Genomic DNA, 16,855 nt, shown 5'->3' on the forward strand with positions numbered 1-16,855 from the left:
GAGAGATGAAAGAGTCATCGATCGGCTGCCTCCTGCACGCCCCCCTTCTGGCGATCGAGCCCACAACCTGACCAGGAATCGAACCGCGATCTCCTGGGATCATAGGTCGACGCTCAGCCGCTGAGCCACGCCCAGCCCGGCCACAAGTAGATTTTTATTCTCTGTTAATATCTTGGTCCCTTTCAAGCACCATATAACCCACTCCATGTTCTTTGAAATGTCTGGGGAAGTGATTAGCCTCCTCTCCAGGGCCACTGATACTGCCCTGACCCAAGCCGTCTTTGCCTCGGACCAGCCCCTTGTGAGCCTCTTACGTCCTCCTGCTTCCTTCTCACAGGACACCTGCAGGATGCCGAAGGCTATCGCTTCTGATGCCAAGGCATCTCCCGTTCCCAGCGCCCCGAGGCAGCTGATCGCGCCTCCTCGGTGTGCCCTGCCAGACTCCAGAATCTCACCCCCTTGACCTAGCCCTCAAAGCCAGCCTTGATCGGCCACTGTCCACATGGGTCCCTAGCCCGTTTTTCACCTGCATTGCCTATTAGTTGTTCCCTTTTTCCAGAATATCCTTTCTTTCGGTCCGTCATTGCCCAAGCAGGTGACCAGTCACATACAGTATGATGAATTCTGCAATAGGGCTGTGCTCAGGGTACAGTAGGAGTTTCCAGGAGGAGGTGATATTTAAGATGAAACTGAGACAGGTGGGGGTCAAGCAAAGAGGGTGGGGACAGTGATTTGTGATGAGCTGCAAGTGCCATAGTTCGGTGTGGGTGGGATTTGGAGTAAGAACAAGAGACTAGATCAGAGATTGCAAACTGGGGCTCAGAGTCTGGAGCCAGCCCCTGTTGCTAAAAGAAATATGATCAGATTTTAAGTTTTAGGAAAAAAAAAATTACCCAGGTTGCAGAGTGGAGAAGTGGATTTGAGTGCCAGGTGTATGGTGGGACGAGCTTTCCCTCCAGGGCCATGGAGTGTGGGGCAGGGTGTTCAGGTTAGCCCAGGGGTTGATGGCTCAGGGCAGGGACTCTGTTCCCAGCTGCATCACTTAGGGGGTCACCTTGAGCAGTTGCACTCTCTGTCCCTCGTTTTCTCCTCTATAAAATGGGGGTAATGACCATTCCTCATACAGTGGTCATTCACAGGCTTGGAGGAAGGCTTATTGAGCTGATGTGTGTGAAGCATTTAGAGTATTGCCTGCTGTGAAAGGTTTGCTAAATGATGGGAAGGGTGCCGTAGACCCAGCTCTGGGTGTTTCTGTGACTGTGGTGTCTTTCACTTTAATAGCTGGCCCGGAATCAAAACATGCAGTGAGAGCCCACTTTGTGGTTCTATTTCCCCAAGTAGTGTATCACTCACTTTGAGTTCCCTGCCAAGGGAGGACACTGAAAACTTTGAAATCTCTTGCTGGGCTTGGTTTTATCTAGTCCAAGGGCTTTGAATTTTTTTTTAAAATACTTGTATCCTTTTATCCAAAATAGTTCTCAAAACCCTAATGTGTATAACTCATAAAACGGTGCTGCTCTGGTTGAAATTGTCAGAGGAACTCACCACTGAAACACCCACTTCCCCTCCCCTTTCCTAAGGTGCACATCAGAACCAGGAACACAATTTGACCACCACTCGTCTGGTCAGTTCAGGGAGATATAAGTGACTTATCCAGGGTCACACAGTGGACCGAGGGCTGATTTGGGGCTAAAATATGGGTCTCCTGACTCATTAGCAGCCCCCTTTCCATGAGACAAGGGGTTCTCAACTTTGGCTGCTCATGACAGTCCTCGGGTGGGGAGGCTTTTAAAAGGATCAAGGCTGGGACCCCACCTTCAGAGATGCTTCATTGGTCTGGGCTTGGCCCCCACATCAACCAATGCTAGATTATTCAGTAAGCAACAAACTTCTCTGTGGCAAAATTGTCTTACAGGTTTTAGCTGTGAAAAAAAATTTCTTTAAATGTGTTTTCATTGATTTCAGAGAGGGAGAGAGAGGGAGAGAGACAGAAACATCAATGATGAGAGTCATCAGTCGGCTGCCTCCTGCACGCCCCCTTCTGGGGATTGAGCCCACAACCCGGGCATGTGCCCTGACTGGCAGTCGAACTACAGTCTCCTGGTTCATAGTTCGACGCTCAATTACTAAGCCACGCCGGCTGGGCTGAAAATTTAATTGCATTTAAAAAATGAGCTGTGCTAGAGTTTATAGCATTGCTGTGCGGAGGGGTTCTCAAGAGGAGAGCGTTGACCCCTGTGCCCCACTCAGAAACCTCCCAACAAGGTTTCCTCTTGATAGCATGGAAATTCCCCAGATATGTTGTCACCTGGTTGGTGTGGTGGCTGCAAAGCTCTCTGTCTGGTTGAAGGGAATGCTTGGAATACTTGTCAGAAGAATCAGTTGCTTTTTAAAAATGTAGTAGCGTTCCATTGCAGTGTAACCCATTTTTCATGGGTTTGGGCCTCTTTGGTTTAAATCATGGCTCTAGAAATATGACGACGTTGGTGTAACAGACCCTGTGCCTGGACCCCGAGACAGCTGCTCGTCTCCATTCCTCGCCTGCCACTGCTGTAGCCTCCTCAGGGACAGTGGCCGGGTTTTCTTTTAAATGGTCACAGAATGACTGTGTGTGGAGGTTTTACTCAGGAGGCCTGGACTCTTTGGGGAATTAGATGCCATGAGCAAGAATTTCCTTCCTTTTGCCATTTTCCTTGGTCGTGAGGATGTAATATGACGTGTACTTTACTAATGTGGCAAATGACAAGAGTCAGAGGTGGCTGTAATAACTGCTGCCACCGTTGCAGGCAGCAATGAGCATAAACAGTGAATCGAGGTGTGTGGAATGACAGTGCCTTATTTCTGTTGGCGACCAAGTCAGTTATTGCTGATACTGTTGTGCTGTGTTCCCTTACAATCATAATAGGAGGAAGCGCTGAATTTCATAAGTTTGTGAAAATAAAGCAGATTCGCATACTCCCTGAATCCTAGCCAAGGATGCCTGGGGAGTCGGTTTTAATCTGCCTACTGGTGCCACCTTCTCGGTGTGTTCTGTGCTTGTGCCTACTTACCTTACACGCTTCCCCCTGCCCCGCATGCCGCACATCCCGGGACGCTGTGTAAACATGCGCATCCTTTCTTTTCCGTGTCTCCAGCTCTTGCTACAGAATCTAACAACAGAGTCTTTTCAAAATGTCATGAAGCCCTCATGACAGGACGCCCAGAGGTAAGCTGTCCAGGGCCTGTGTGGCCTCCCGAGCCACACATCAAGGGCCAGGCTCCTGACTCTCTACCCTACCACACTGAGTTACAGTTTCAGCCTTTTTTGCAAGAGGGTTGGTTACTCCGCCTTCAGGTGTTGCTTCTGTGACCCAGGCGGAAAGAAAGGGGGGAGGGTGAAAGGCAAAGCACCTGGCCAGCTGAGCTGTCCTTTTTATCAGGAAGTCGGTAGCTTTTCTGGAAGTTGCACCCAGGAGACTTCCACTTGCAGCTCACTGGACTGTACGGGGTCATATGACCACACAGCCGCAGGGGAGTCATCAGTGGATACACTGCAGTCCCAAACAGAGTCAGTAGCGAGGCGGAAGGGGGAGTGGATACCAGGTCAGCATCTGCCAGAGTCAGCCACATCATGTAAGCCTACGGGCATTGCCCTCTCCTGGGCCAGCGGATCACCTCTCAGCCCACCCAGATTCTACTCGTTCAGTCTTCAAGGCCCATCTTCTTCCTCGCCAGCCCACGCCGAGCTATACTTCTTAAATACAAAACTTTCAGAGTTACCAGAAGCATCGGGGTCTTCTAGGGTTGTGCCTCCCTTGACTTACTGAAGGTCACATTGTTGTGGTAATGATAGCAGCTACACACACACACACACACACACACACACACACACTCGAGTGTATCCCTATTTCTTAACTAGTGGCTTGGCATAAATTACCATTTAACCCTCCCAAGTACTCCCTCTCCCCTAAGATAACCACTTGCATTTTACTTACTAGGAAAGCGTGGCAGAGATACTAAGCAGCAGGGACACCAGCTCTGAAGTGACCGAGCCAGGTCTGATGCCTGTGCCTACTGCCTCCCTAAGTTTCTCTGCCTCCCACGTAGGGGACTGGTGTCAGGGGTGGCTTAGAGCCCATTCTTCTAGACCTTAAGTCGTCATTCTTTCCACTTAATTTTTCTCTGAGTGAGAGGGCTTGTTCCTCTGTTTTATGGTTCTTTTAGTTGTTCATAAGTGTTTTTTCTGCCTGGATTAGGTTAAATGTCTTTTACAGATGGCATCCTCACTTTCATTCTTACTTTTCTCCTAATCCTCGCAGCATCCTTTGAGTAATCTTTAAAAACATAAATTAACTTGGTCATTCCACCTCAATCAGTGGCTTTTACTACTCTTAGGCTAAAGCCAAAATTCGTGATATGTCCTGGCAGGACTGAGCCGTCCAGCTGCTACCTCCCTCTCAAGTCTGACCTTACCCTGCTCCTTTCCTGCCTCTGTCCCCTGTTGAGCCACATGGCCATGGTTCAGTCTCTGCTTACTCATCAGGCATCTGCCTACCACAGGGACTTTGCACCTACCTGTTCTTGCTGCTGCCCGGCATTCTCTCCCCTCCTTTCCATATCTTGTGTCCTTCCAGGCAGTCCTCAGCCTGGTCCTCATGTCTTTAGGGAGCCTTCTCTGCTGAGCCCCTCTGCAGGCTGGCCTCACAGGGCCAAGAACCTCTTCCTGTAGCCCTCACCAGAGTTATGTTCTTAGGTTTATTTGTGTGATTATTTGATCAGTGTCTGTCTCTCCCCCTGGATTATTAATATTAGGCCATATCTGATATCTCTTTTTATCTAGTCATTTATCCCCACTGCTTATTATTTTTGTGTTTGTCATGTAGAGAGTGCTCAGCAAATATTTGTTGACTAAAAAACAAACAAAACCCCTCTGCTGCTATTTTATCTCTTAGTGCCTAGTGCATAATTGAGTGAAAAAAGTTTAAAGGGTGCAAATGGAGTAATGGCATATGTCACTGTAACTATACACTATCTTCCAGCATCATTCTAAGATAGACCGAAAATGGTGGGAGGTAGGGGAGACGTTGTTTAGGGGGACAAACTTGCAGTGAGATAATGCACAATATAGTGAATAGAAAAGCAATATTGTGTTATAATTATTGTGTTATAGATCTTAACTATTCTAACCACAAAAAAGAAATAATTACATGACATGATAGAGGTGCTAATTATTGCTATAATGGTAATCATACTATAATATATAAACATATCAAGTCAACATATTATACAACTTAAATTTACACAGTGTTGTATGCCAAATATATTTCAGTTGAAAAAATAAGATGGCCCAGCCAGGCATGGCTCAGCTGTTGAGCATCGACCTAGGATCCAGGAGATTGGGGTTCGATTCCCGGTCAGGGCACATGCCCGGGTTGCGGGCTGCAGCCGATCCATGACTCTTTCATCATTGATGTTTCTCTCTCTCTCTCCCCCTCTCCCTTCCTCTCTCTGAAATCAATAAAGATATATTTAAATAAATAAATAAGATGGACCACAAAAACTTACTTAATGGCTTCAGCTAAAAAAATAGAATCCAGTATTTCTTGTTTCAGGATAGATAAGCCCAGCAGTCAGAGGTGGACGTCATCTGCACCTTACCTGTTTTATCTCAGTATTTAATATCTCACTCCTCCGGGTAGATCATAATTGAGCTCCTTTTGCTTCCATAGCTAAGATTTAAGGCATGTGCGATTCAAACATGGTTTCTAAAGCTGTTCATCTGGACATTGTCTAGAAATCAGCCGGCAGGTACTAATCCAGGGAAGGCCAGGGACCTGGCTGCACGCGGCTGTAGGGGCAGGAAACATGCTGGTGACAGCTGGAAAGCGGGAGGCGGGGGCAGGGACAGGAGGCTGGAGCTGGCTGCGCCTGGTGAAGCCCGGCCTAGGCGGCGCGTGCGGGCGGAGGGCCCGGAGCACTCAGGATGTAGACCCAGGAGGGTGGGGCGTCATTTGGGCGTGGAAGGCCCCTAAGGGGGGGGGGGGGGATGAGCCCATTGATTTCCCCTTGAGGAGCCTCAGGAAAGGGCCTTTCTCCACACAGGCCAGGTGCGGGTTAGGGGTTAAAGCTGGACTTCCACGCACACATGTCCGTCCGGAGCTGCACCTCAAGCGCGGACACGTCGAGTTAGGCAGATCTTGCCCCCGGCGAGTAACTGAGCACGGGGTCGTTTGGGTCCCTTCCCCCACGTGGAGAGGCAGGGACACCGCATCCCGGGGGGCGACAACAGCAGGGACAAAGATGGGGGACCCTCCCCGGAGTGTCTTTGCCATGTTTTGACCCCACCATGTGCAAGCCAAAGACAGACAGACAGACAGGTGGCGGGGGCGGGGGGGGGCACTGTGGCCACCGCAGCTCTCACCCGCCCTGTCCCCCTCTCCCACCAGGAATCGGAGGGCGTGTCCTGCCACTACTGGTCGCTGTTCGACGGGCACGCGGGGTCGGGCGCCGCGGTGGTGGCGTCGCGCCTGCTGCAGCGGCACGTGGCGGAGCAGCTGCGCGAGCTGGTGGAGATCCTGAGGAACTCGGCCGCGCTGCCGCCCGCCTGCCTGGGCGACGAGCCCGACGCGCCCCCTGGCGGCCGCGCGCTCACCCGCGCCGCCTCGCTCCGCGGCGGCGGCGGCGCCCCCGGCTCCCCGGGCACCCCGCCCACGCGCTTCTTCACCGAGAAGAAGATTGCGCACGAGTGTCTGGTCATCGGGGCCCTGGAGAGCGCCTTCAAGGAGATGGTAGGTGGGGCCGGAGGGTCACCTAGGCCGAACCCTTGCTGCTTGCAGGCTCCCCCTAGGGCGCGGGCGCTGGTTGCGGGCTCTCCGCGACGTCTCCCTTTTACAACAGGGCTTCCGTTCTCAGTAGTAGGCTTGGCAGCCAGATAGAGTTCCTGGCAGCGCGTGCTGGCCAAAATGGAAAAAGAAGATGAAAGCGAGAGAGGGTGCGTGAGGCAGTAGGCTTATTAAATAAATGCACGGGTTATTGCTTCTTTGGGGCAGGCTCAGATTGGTGCCAGCTGGTACAATTCCACTTAATGGAAATGAGCATGGCTGCCATCTGTTCTGTACATGCGGATGGGTTCCAGGTGTTTGGGGAAACACAGCTTTTAGTCAAGTGCTCAGAAGGACCCCATTTATACAGCTCTGATCTGAGAACAGCTAGTTTATGGTGATTGGCGATGTGGCTCTCTCATTGCTTTACAAAAGCATGGGCGAGGTCCAGGAATCATTTGTTTTGCTTGGGGAACATGGACTTGCTTGTGCATTTAAGTCTGAGCGAGCCTGGTCAGCTGATTCAGCCTGCTCCCCACCAGCCTCACCCCTGGAGCACACTCAGGCACGCGCAGCTGCTCCGGGGCCCTGCTGTCCCTGCGCCTGGTGGCATGCACATACAAGGTGGCCCCGCTCCGTTCCCTACCCCCTTCCCTCTCAGATCACTTTCCACGCAGGCAGTGATTTGGGTTCCAAAGGTTTTCTCTCCTGAGCCAGCAGCAACCTGCATGCAGACAAAGAGGAAGAGATATGGAAAAGTAGTATAAGAACTTGAATAGGATGCGTGGGTGGTAATGTCCTGAAAACCTAGAGATTCAAAATGACAACAAGCTTTTAAGTAAAGCGAGAGCAGCTAGGAACATCCCCCCAGAATTGCGTGTAGACGCCCTGCACATTTCAGGATCTCCCGACCTCAGGTCATATGCTAATGGCAGGAAGAAAGTAAATAGTATTACACAGCATCATCTAATTTGCTTAGAAGGCAAAAATAGTTCATATATTTGCACCTCAAACATGCACCCTTTCCTCACTCTAACTCCTTTTTCTTTGGTCCCAGTGTGTCCCTCCTGTCACACAGATAATATTTACCCTTCCAGTAGCAGGTGGTTTAAAATGCACCTCTGTCTCAGTAGTGTCTGGTAGTCTTCAATGCCAAGAAAACCATCAGAGCCTGGAAAAGATTACTTAGGGCAAAAGGAATCAAGGTAGTAAAATAGACTCCTCCTGAGGCTCAGTATCTGTCAGCTCTCACTCTCCAGCCAGCCGTCATGAAGCTCTGGTCTGATTAAGTGTTCAGAATGCTAGTATTTAATTGAGGTAAAATTTGACAATGAGCTTAGAGCCCTATTGGGAGAAAAGTGTAAAACAGAAGAAACTTTGGGTTTTTCAGTCTGTAATTGCTTTTGCCTTGACCTTTTTTTTTCTTTTACTTGGAACTCCTGGATTCTCAGTTTTATTCACCAGAGGCCAATGTCACTGCGAGTCAGGCCTCTACAGGGTCTCAGGCCTTTTCTTCCCGTTACTGGCTCAGGGTTACCAGCAACAACTCTACTTGAAATGAGAGGCCCATTCGGAAAAATACTTCGTAAACAGCCTTATTCTTGTCTTTTATATTTTTTCAGCTTTTAGCTAGGCAGTTCATTACCTGAAAATTTTCTTGGAAACTTAATTACTTATTACTTATTGTATTATTTTCCATATGAAGAACTGTAAACATACTTTTGCCCATCCCTGTATTTGTTGAGAACTATGTGCCAGGCCTAATTAGGAAAAGAGCATTAGATAAATTGGGCAAAGCCAGGTATTAAACACGCAAGATATAGACCTGAAGGACCTTGAGAGGAGAGATGCCAGGTGAGGTAGGAGTCTGATGAAATCAAGCAAAGGGTTCCCTGGAGAAGTGATGCTTGCGGGGGGGGGGGGGGGGGGGGGGTTAGGCAGACAAAACCTGAGAGGCTGAGAGTGTTCTGAGCAGAGGAAACCATTTGCGTGAAGAACATCAGAGAGAGAACTCAGATGAGCCACAGGCAACACACTGACATCCACCGTGGCTAGAAGACAGATTTCAAAGGTAGGAATGATAGAAGGTGAGCTGGAGAGGCAGTTTAGAGCCCACCTTTGGAGGACCTGGTGTGCCCTGCGTATTATGACTTCATGGCTTTAAGGCTATCTCTTGTTCTCCAGGCCATCCCATCCCGCGACGCCTCTTCACACTTTGGATTTTCCCGGGCTGTCTCTCTAGCCCACCACGTGCTAGAGGCCCACCTGCACTTTGCACCACGTGTGGCCTTATTAAGTGAGATGCTCATTATTCTTTGGTTTTCGTGGTGCTTAGTGGGGTGGCCCGACCTCCTGCCGTGAGCAATCGTTAGTACTGTCCCCTTTTACTCAGCTGTCCTTGTTTGGATGCTGTCTTATGTTTACACTAATTACAGAGACATGCTCTTATTTTTGGTTTGCATCATCAGGGACTTCAGAAAAAATTTACCCCAGCGTCAGAAACAGTGCATGACTTAGCCGTTTCATCGCTTGGGGTGAGCGTCAGAGCCCTGACTCAGAAATGACACAGTGTACCCGCCATGTCATGGCCTGGGAGGCCATCGCCTACTCATATGAAATACTTTTTCTTTTCTGTCCCTCTCAATAGATCTTTGAGAGTCATTGTTTCAAGGTAAACTTCGGTTTTTTTTGAGTGCCCACTATGATTTCCTTATCTGCTGGCCTGATCTTGGCAGTTCTGAAAGGCCTTTCAGAGACGGCAGGATTGGAATTTCCCGGCCACTCCTGCCTTTCTTCCTCACAATAACCAGCTGCTTTCTGGCTTTCCTGTTTCTAGGTGTTCTCTAGGTCTTGCAGGTTGTGTGCCATTCTGATCCTCTGTAGTAGGAAAACTCAGTATTAAATAAGATCTAGTCATTTCCGCTTTGTGACGTTCTTGCTTTCTCACACTTTTAATCCCTAAAAATTTCCCAAGCCCAACACCTAAGCCTCAGAGTTGCCTCACTGATATTTCCATAGTTTCTCTCTCCTTCCCTCCCTCCCTCCCTCCCTCCCTCCCTCCCTCCCTCCCTCCCTCCCTCCCTCCCTCTCTCTTTCTCCCCCCATCTCCCTCCCTCCCTTCCCCCTCCATCTCCCTTCCCCTCCCTTCCTCTCTCCCTTCCCCCATCTCCCTCCCCCTCTCTCTTCCCTTCCTTTCCCCCCAACCCCAGTCACTAGTATAGATTGAGCTAACATTTTGTAACTACATTCTTCTAGATACCATGGGGGTCTAGAAATAAAGGATTAGATTTTTACATTTAGGAACATTTGTGGTCACTCATTGTACGAATCTAGAGATGTACAGTATCTCATTTATTTTGATGTTCTAAGTAACATTAAGTAGGACTGTGGCATGTTAATACCTATAGGGACAGTCGGTTTAAAAGATTCAGAAACATCAAGCCAGAATAAATAGTACTTATTTCCAGGGAAAAGTAGGCACTAGTCAAAAACATGGACTCACAGAAGTGGGGCAAAATGCTTTGAACAGTTTCATCAAATACTGGAAACTTCTTTGAGGGCACTGCTTCTCCTTTCCTTTTCTGTCTTCGGGTTGCCTGGCACCGCACGTGGCTTGCAGTGAAGGTGGCCTCTGACCACTGGCCTCTGATACTTACTGTGAGTGCTGGCGGAGGCAGGTGTGCCCTGTGACCGCCTTATTGTATCTTGTCTTGGATCTTCATTCATAGTGACAAAGCTGTATAGCCAGTTCCTCTTGTGAAAAGGGAACCGTGGCTTCCGGATTTTCAGAAGCCTTTGGCTTACTTCGGTTCTGCTTCCCGTCAATGCTCTGTAACAGTGCCGACTTTAGCAGCTGAGTTTTGTCACTTACTGTGTTTAGGTGGTTGCTTGGCCCAAGATGATAGATGTGAATGAAACAAATGACTTGTCAGGCCTGATGTCAAGGGTCCTCCCTACTTCCCCACCCTACAGAAACAGGGTAGAATAATCAGCATTTCAGATGCTCAATGGAAGTTGCTTCCATTGTTGGTACAGTTGCAGGAGACCTTTGCCCTTGGAGGAATCAGAACCATGTCAGCCTGCCACCTCCAGGATTTGAGTTCTAGACACAGGCAGGAGAATCTTAAAATTCTGTCTTATTTCCTTTTCAGTACTGGTATAGATTCCTCACCACAGTGAAGGATGTTCTAGAAATTTGGTTGTTATGAGGGAGAAAAATGAAAACATTTTAACTTGTAAAACCTGTTACTGAGTAAATGATTGGAAATACCACTCAGCTTGGCTTTGTTGGTAAAACCATATGGCGACACTGTGGTGGAAAAGAGGAGAATGAATGCAAAGCTTATTTATAGTTTAGATGTCCTTATGTTTTAAAAATTAGCATGTTATGGTTGAGCTGTGGACCTGCGTGTCTGCCTGTACCTAAGCTAGAGTTTTGTTTCGCCTTTGTTTCTGGTGCATCAGAAGTTCCTGCGAGGGAATGAGCGTGTGGTTCCACTAGGAACCAGCAGGTGGCAATATCAGGCAGCACTGGGTTTTTCCTTCCCGGTTGCCTGGCTGACAGATTGCCCTGTTCTAAGAATAAACCGAAATCAGACTCAGATACTAAAACCATGCAGAATCTTATTATTTGTGACTGACACTATTAGCAATGTGTTCAGAACTATGTTTTAACCGACTTAGGGGGAGCTGCCAAGTCCTATTGAAACTACCCAACACTTGCTCCCTTGTGCTGCCTGATGTTGCTTTCTTTTTGCAACCTGACATTGGTCGGAAACAAAGAACGATCCGGGGGTTGCATCATCTCTGGGACTTTCAAACCAAATTACAACCATCTCGAGCAGTATATTTGCTGTCTTGCAATTCTTTCCTGCCGCATTAGTCTCATGTGACACACATCTCTTTTTCCCTTCATTGTTCCCACTCTTTCTTGCAACAAAAAGGAGCAAAATAAAAGCCCCAGTCTTAAATTGGGTTCATTCTTTGATTTAGAGATAAACCTAGGTTAAATGTAGTATTTAGGCAGACATAACACAGGATAAATCAGCCCTGCTAAGTAGAAAGTAGCCTTGAGAGGCCTGCAGGATTCTCGTTGAGCAGATAAATCAATTATCTCATTAGATGAATCTCTTGAGTCATTTAAGTTGATCCTTTTAGACCATATTTCAAAAGGAATGATAATATGAGCATGTTTTTTGCTGGTTTTGCTAGACTTATGTCTTGAGGTTTTTTGATTTTAGCTAAAATAGTTTAGCCAAATAGTTTTAGCTAAAGTGAGGAACTATTCCAAATTGGTCCTTGTTTAACTCAAAATAGTGGGCAGTTTTTCCCATGATTGCATTGATTTAAAAACAAACAAACAAACACCTGAGGGTTTAAAAAAAAAAAACTATACATTTTTTTGGTCTGTTTTACCTAGAGTGTGAGAAACTTAAACTAAATGGAAAAGTTGAGAGTTTGAAGAGAATAGGTAGTTGATTAATGGTAAATATGTCTTTATTGACTTCATTTATCGTGTTAGATCTGGTAGTAAAAGAACCCTCCAGATGGTCCTTTAATGTTCCTTTCAGTACTAAGATTTTGTGAAACATCTTTCAAAGAGGAGTAGGTGGTGTAGGAAAAAAATAAATGTGCTATTTTAGCTTCTAGGGAGGGGAGAGGGAAGCAATTATTTTTAGAATATGTTCTAGTTACACCCGGTTTTAGGAGAAATAGAAGAGTGTATTTTAATGTCAGTGAATCCTTCAGGGTGACGAAGTCTGTGGAAACACAGCTTTCAAATCCTTGTCACTGTGATTCCAGAGAGCAGACATGTAGTTAAAGCATGTGTGTGGGTGTGTGTGTGCACTTGCTCACATGTATGTTACCACACAAATGGAGGTGGGGGTGGAAAGCACGAACATAGCAAAGTTTCTTGGATAACACACGGCTAGACTTTGGTCCATTATGTATGTGAAAGTGCTGCCAAGTTTAGCATTCCTTATGCTGGGGGAGCTAGAGAGAAAGTAGTTGAAACACAGGAAAAGATGAAAAAAAAGATGAGATTAATTAGAAAAAACTATTGAATCGCTATTAATGTGATAGCAAGGGGTAACTGGGCAAGCTAACTGGAATGTTTCCCAAAAAATTACGGCAAATGTGAGCTCCACCGTAGCAGAAAATCTTAGTGCTGAGCACTCTTCCTCGATATTTTAAGGAGGATTACATAATTTTATAATCATATTTTCTCGTGATGTAAACCATGATAATGCACGTACGATACAGGATAAACTTGAGTCCCAGCGGATGTCTCGCCGTGGACTCTGCGTGCCAGAGCATTTCCCCCACTTTGGGTCGCACCCGCGATTTAAGTCTGTCTGGAACCATCCCTGCTCCAGTCCACGTACGGCATGCAAGCAGTGGGTGCTTGGGGATTTTTAATAAAAATTGCCTTTCATCCAGACTTGAGGTATTTAAACAAATATTGATTCTGGATGTGAAAGGGTAGTTTCTGTAGCTAGAGCGGCTCCTTCCAACATATAAAAAACAGTAATAATTGGGTGTGGACTTCACATACCAATTTATATGTTAATTTGATGAAATGTGTATCTATTATAGTATCAACTTTACAGTATTTATTTAAATGTGAAAGAATGAATGAATCCACCCACAAACTCCTTTGTGGATAGGGTTATGGATCTGGTTTATGCGGAGTTTGGAAGTTAAACAGACAAAACGTCTGTGGGCTCGATGCTTGCTTTCTCCCCTCGCCCACTTTTTTGCGACAGCCCTCGGCTGCTGTCCATGTCCATGCCTCCTCCGCTCTTCACCCTGCCCCCCCCCCCCCGTGTGGGTTCTGAGAACCATTCGTTCTTTCTGGTCATGTGACTTCATTTTAACTGAAGTGTGGGTTCCTGCTGACTTCCCTCAGTGAGCCTTTATTCGCATTGTAAGCTGTTCGTTTGTGAATCGTGAACACATTTCTCTTATTACGGCAGAGCTAAGGTGGTGGGGGGAATCCTTTTGAAGCCCAGGCAGTTTTCAATGGATGACTTTATTTGTCCACTTAATAGACCTTCCTTAAACTGCCTTGTACCTGGCCCGGTGTAGGTTTTGAGGGTCTAACAGGGACTAAGAGAGGTCTCTGCTCTCAGCCATGGAGTTTTCAGGCTGTGGAGAGGGCCTAGATGGCCTGCTAAGCCCCTCACACACGCCATCTAATTTAATCCTCAGGACAGTCCTTTAAGAAAACTAATTTATACAGTTTAAGTAAATTTTTAAAATCCAGTATCATCCTTGAAGATAGTCCTCATGCTTGACCCTTGTGCAGCTTTTTTTTTTTTTAAAGGTCTCACATGTTTATTACTGAACCAACCTACTAGTGCAGAGAAAAAATCAACAAAAAGAAAAATCATTCTTCCAATAATTTTCCAGTAAAAACGCCCAGTTGCTCAGACAGTGGTGGTCTCTTCAGTGACTTGGTAAGACGCAGGCATCCTGGGTGCTGCACAGAGGTGTGAGCTTCCCTCCTGTGCGATTCCCCGCAGACCCAGCCTGCTTCTCCCCCAGCATCTCCTCCTGGACTTGTGCCTGACTTTATTACCAGTTTTCACCCAGATCCATTGGGGAATGGGCCGATTCCGATTTGGTTCCACGGCCAGGATCCTCTTGATCCTGAAAGTCTTGTGAGAGGACCAAGCAGAGAAGAGTGAGCCGTGCGCCCGGTGGCCGAGCCTTGGGCTGCTGTTCACTTACTCCCATGCTGGGCTTTCCTTCTCTTGCTTCTAAACTGCCGTGTCCCACATACACCACTCCCACTGCCTTCCCCCTTCCCCACTTCATTCCCAGTGTGTTCGTTTCTCCCAGCTCCTGTCTTTGTGCTTTTTTTCCTCTTCAACTTTTTAACCAATACACTGTTCACAGCCTGTAGCAGCAGCTCAGGCGCTTCTGTTTCCAGTTTCTCCTTGGTGGTTAATCTAGCTTCGTATCACAACTTCTGGCCCCTGGAGTAAAGCAATTGTTGATAAATGCTGGGTTACTGAATGCTCTCTCCCTTTGCATGAGGAGCTGGCTGAGGCCACTGAGCTCTAATTTTGTGCATTTCTAAGTATAACAAAAGTGCCCTGGCCCTCGGTCTGCGAGTGGCACCCTCAGAATCAGCCAGGGCACCGTTTCTTCCTCTTCTGTACCTATCCCCAGCCCGCATTCTCCCTCCCTCTGCTCCCCCCACCCCCTGTAGATTGCTACTGGAATGTTGGACATTTTAGCCAGCATTTGGTTTATTTTCCTAATTCAACTCACATTTTCTGAGATGACGGAACCCTTTCTTCTGTCAGTGGCCTAGAATTTCACAAAGACATCTGTCTTGAGGATGATGCATATCTGTCAATAGAAGTATTGGTCTATTTTTTAATTTTCTTGGGGAGGTCTCGTTAGGTGGCAACTAATAAGGTAGGCTTTGGAGGAAAAGAAGATGAATTGGAATCCAGATTCCAGCCAGGTAAATATGGGCAGGTCACCCCGCTTCTCTGCATCTGAACAGTGAGGTTAGTAATCTGGTTGTGAGGACAAGATGAGATTCTGTGTGTAAAGTGCTTCGTGCACTCCCTGACATAGAGGATGCGCTCGAGCAAAGTTGACTGTTACTGTGCACGTGCGTCACTGTGGGAGGAGGGAGTCAGACCAGATGCAGGAGCTTATATCTGTGACAGTAAGGCAGGAGGTTGACTCCTGTCTGCAGTGAATAGAGGTCACAGTCCTTCAAGTCACCTCTCTTATCTAGCTGTAAAAGAAACTGTTGATCAGAGACTTTGGGGTTAAAAACATTGGCTAGGTCCAAGTACTTGGCATCCTCAGCCCCTCTGTTGTATTTTCCACGTGGCAGCTCAGGGAGTCCATATAAAGACTGAATTTTCCATAAGCTATGCTATTTATTAAATGCATATTTAATATGCATCTTCTCATTTTTGCCTGATTATGTCTGTTTGCCATCCCTTGCTTCCTGTCTCTGGTCCACAGATGGTCTGGCAGGCCACAGTTTTATGCCAGTGTCCTCTCCAGAAATGCTCATTAGGTGGCAGAAAATCAAGTACCAAGTACTGAGGATTCTCTTGTCCCTTTGAAGCACATTGAGACCCTTAGGGAGCGATGCTAAGAAAGTCTTTGATACGAGTTTCTCTACAATCCAGCACTAACTTTGTTTTCTTCTCCAGGACTTACAGATAGAACGAGAGAGGAGTTCATATAACATATCTGGTGGCTGCACAGCCCTCATTGTCATTTGCCTCTTGGGGAAGCTGTATGTAGCAAATGCTGGGGACAGCAGGTAAGCAAACTAGCCTCCTGGTTCCTACTGATTTCTATTGCCTTTTGTTCATTTTTATCTTTTTTAAAAAAAAAAGATGGGAAATAAAATAATTCCACTTGGAATTGGGTATTGATAAGGATATGTCTTCTCCATCTGAATAAAAATGCATTTAAGAAGAGTCATCAGGCTGGTATTAAAGGTAAAGGCCGTCTCCAATGTCTTCTACTTGTCCATGGTAGCAGTTCATATATAGTATATACCTACAATTAATCTAACCCAGTAGTATCCACACTTTTTTTTTTACTTTGGAACCTGATTTTTAATGAAAGCTTAGCAAAGGCATCTTATATGAGCATTACAAGGAGGGAGGAAAGGAATTTGAATGAAGTGGGTGTTTGGAGGGTCACGGGAAGACTCCTCAGCTGGTTCCACTTCTGCTCAGTGACTTTGCCTTGTCCCCTCCCAGAAGCCCCGAGTTTTTCCTTTTATGTACATGCCCTTAGAGGCTGCCTTCTCCTCTCTTCCAGGTTCAGCTGAAAGGCCAGGAGATTGTGGTTAACCCTTAGCTATCTAGCATTATGAGGCACAAGATCAGCTTGTGTTTCACTTTTGTTTTAAATAACTGATGTGTCCTCACTTTAGGTGTGGGGAATTTTTAAATTACAGACTTTGTGAAAAGTATTCTCATACGTATTACACACTTCTCTGCCCACTTAGTAACAAAAGATGTTAACTTTATAGCAGGACTTTTGCTGAGGACTGACTTTTC

The 16,855-nt window shown here is 46.9% G+C and overlaps 1 protein-coding gene across 1 annotated transcript in view; it reads left to right on the plus strand.

Annotated features, from left to right (window-relative positions):
- The window catches only part of PPM1H (protein phosphatase, Mg2+/Mn2+ dependent 1H), a 234,592-nt gene that overhangs the window by 106,439 nt on the left and 111,298 nt on the right, over nucleotides 1-16,855 (plus strand). The window contains exons 3-4 of the mRNA XM_087814570.1: nucleotides 6,426-6,767; nucleotides 15,992-16,104. Of these exons, the coding sequence (XP_087670696.1) occupies nucleotides 6,426-6,767; nucleotides 15,992-16,104 (455 nt within the window). The remainder of the gene's footprint in view (nucleotides 1-6,425; nucleotides 6,768-15,991; nucleotides 16,105-16,855) is intronic.

This window comes from Miniopterus natalensis, chromosome 2 (assembly GCF_054644295.1).
Source record: "Miniopterus natalensis isolate mMinNat1 chromosome 2, mMinNat1.hap1, whole genome shotgun sequence".
NCBI lineage: Eukaryota > Metazoa > Chordata > Mammalia > Chiroptera > Miniopteridae > Miniopterus > Miniopterus natalensis.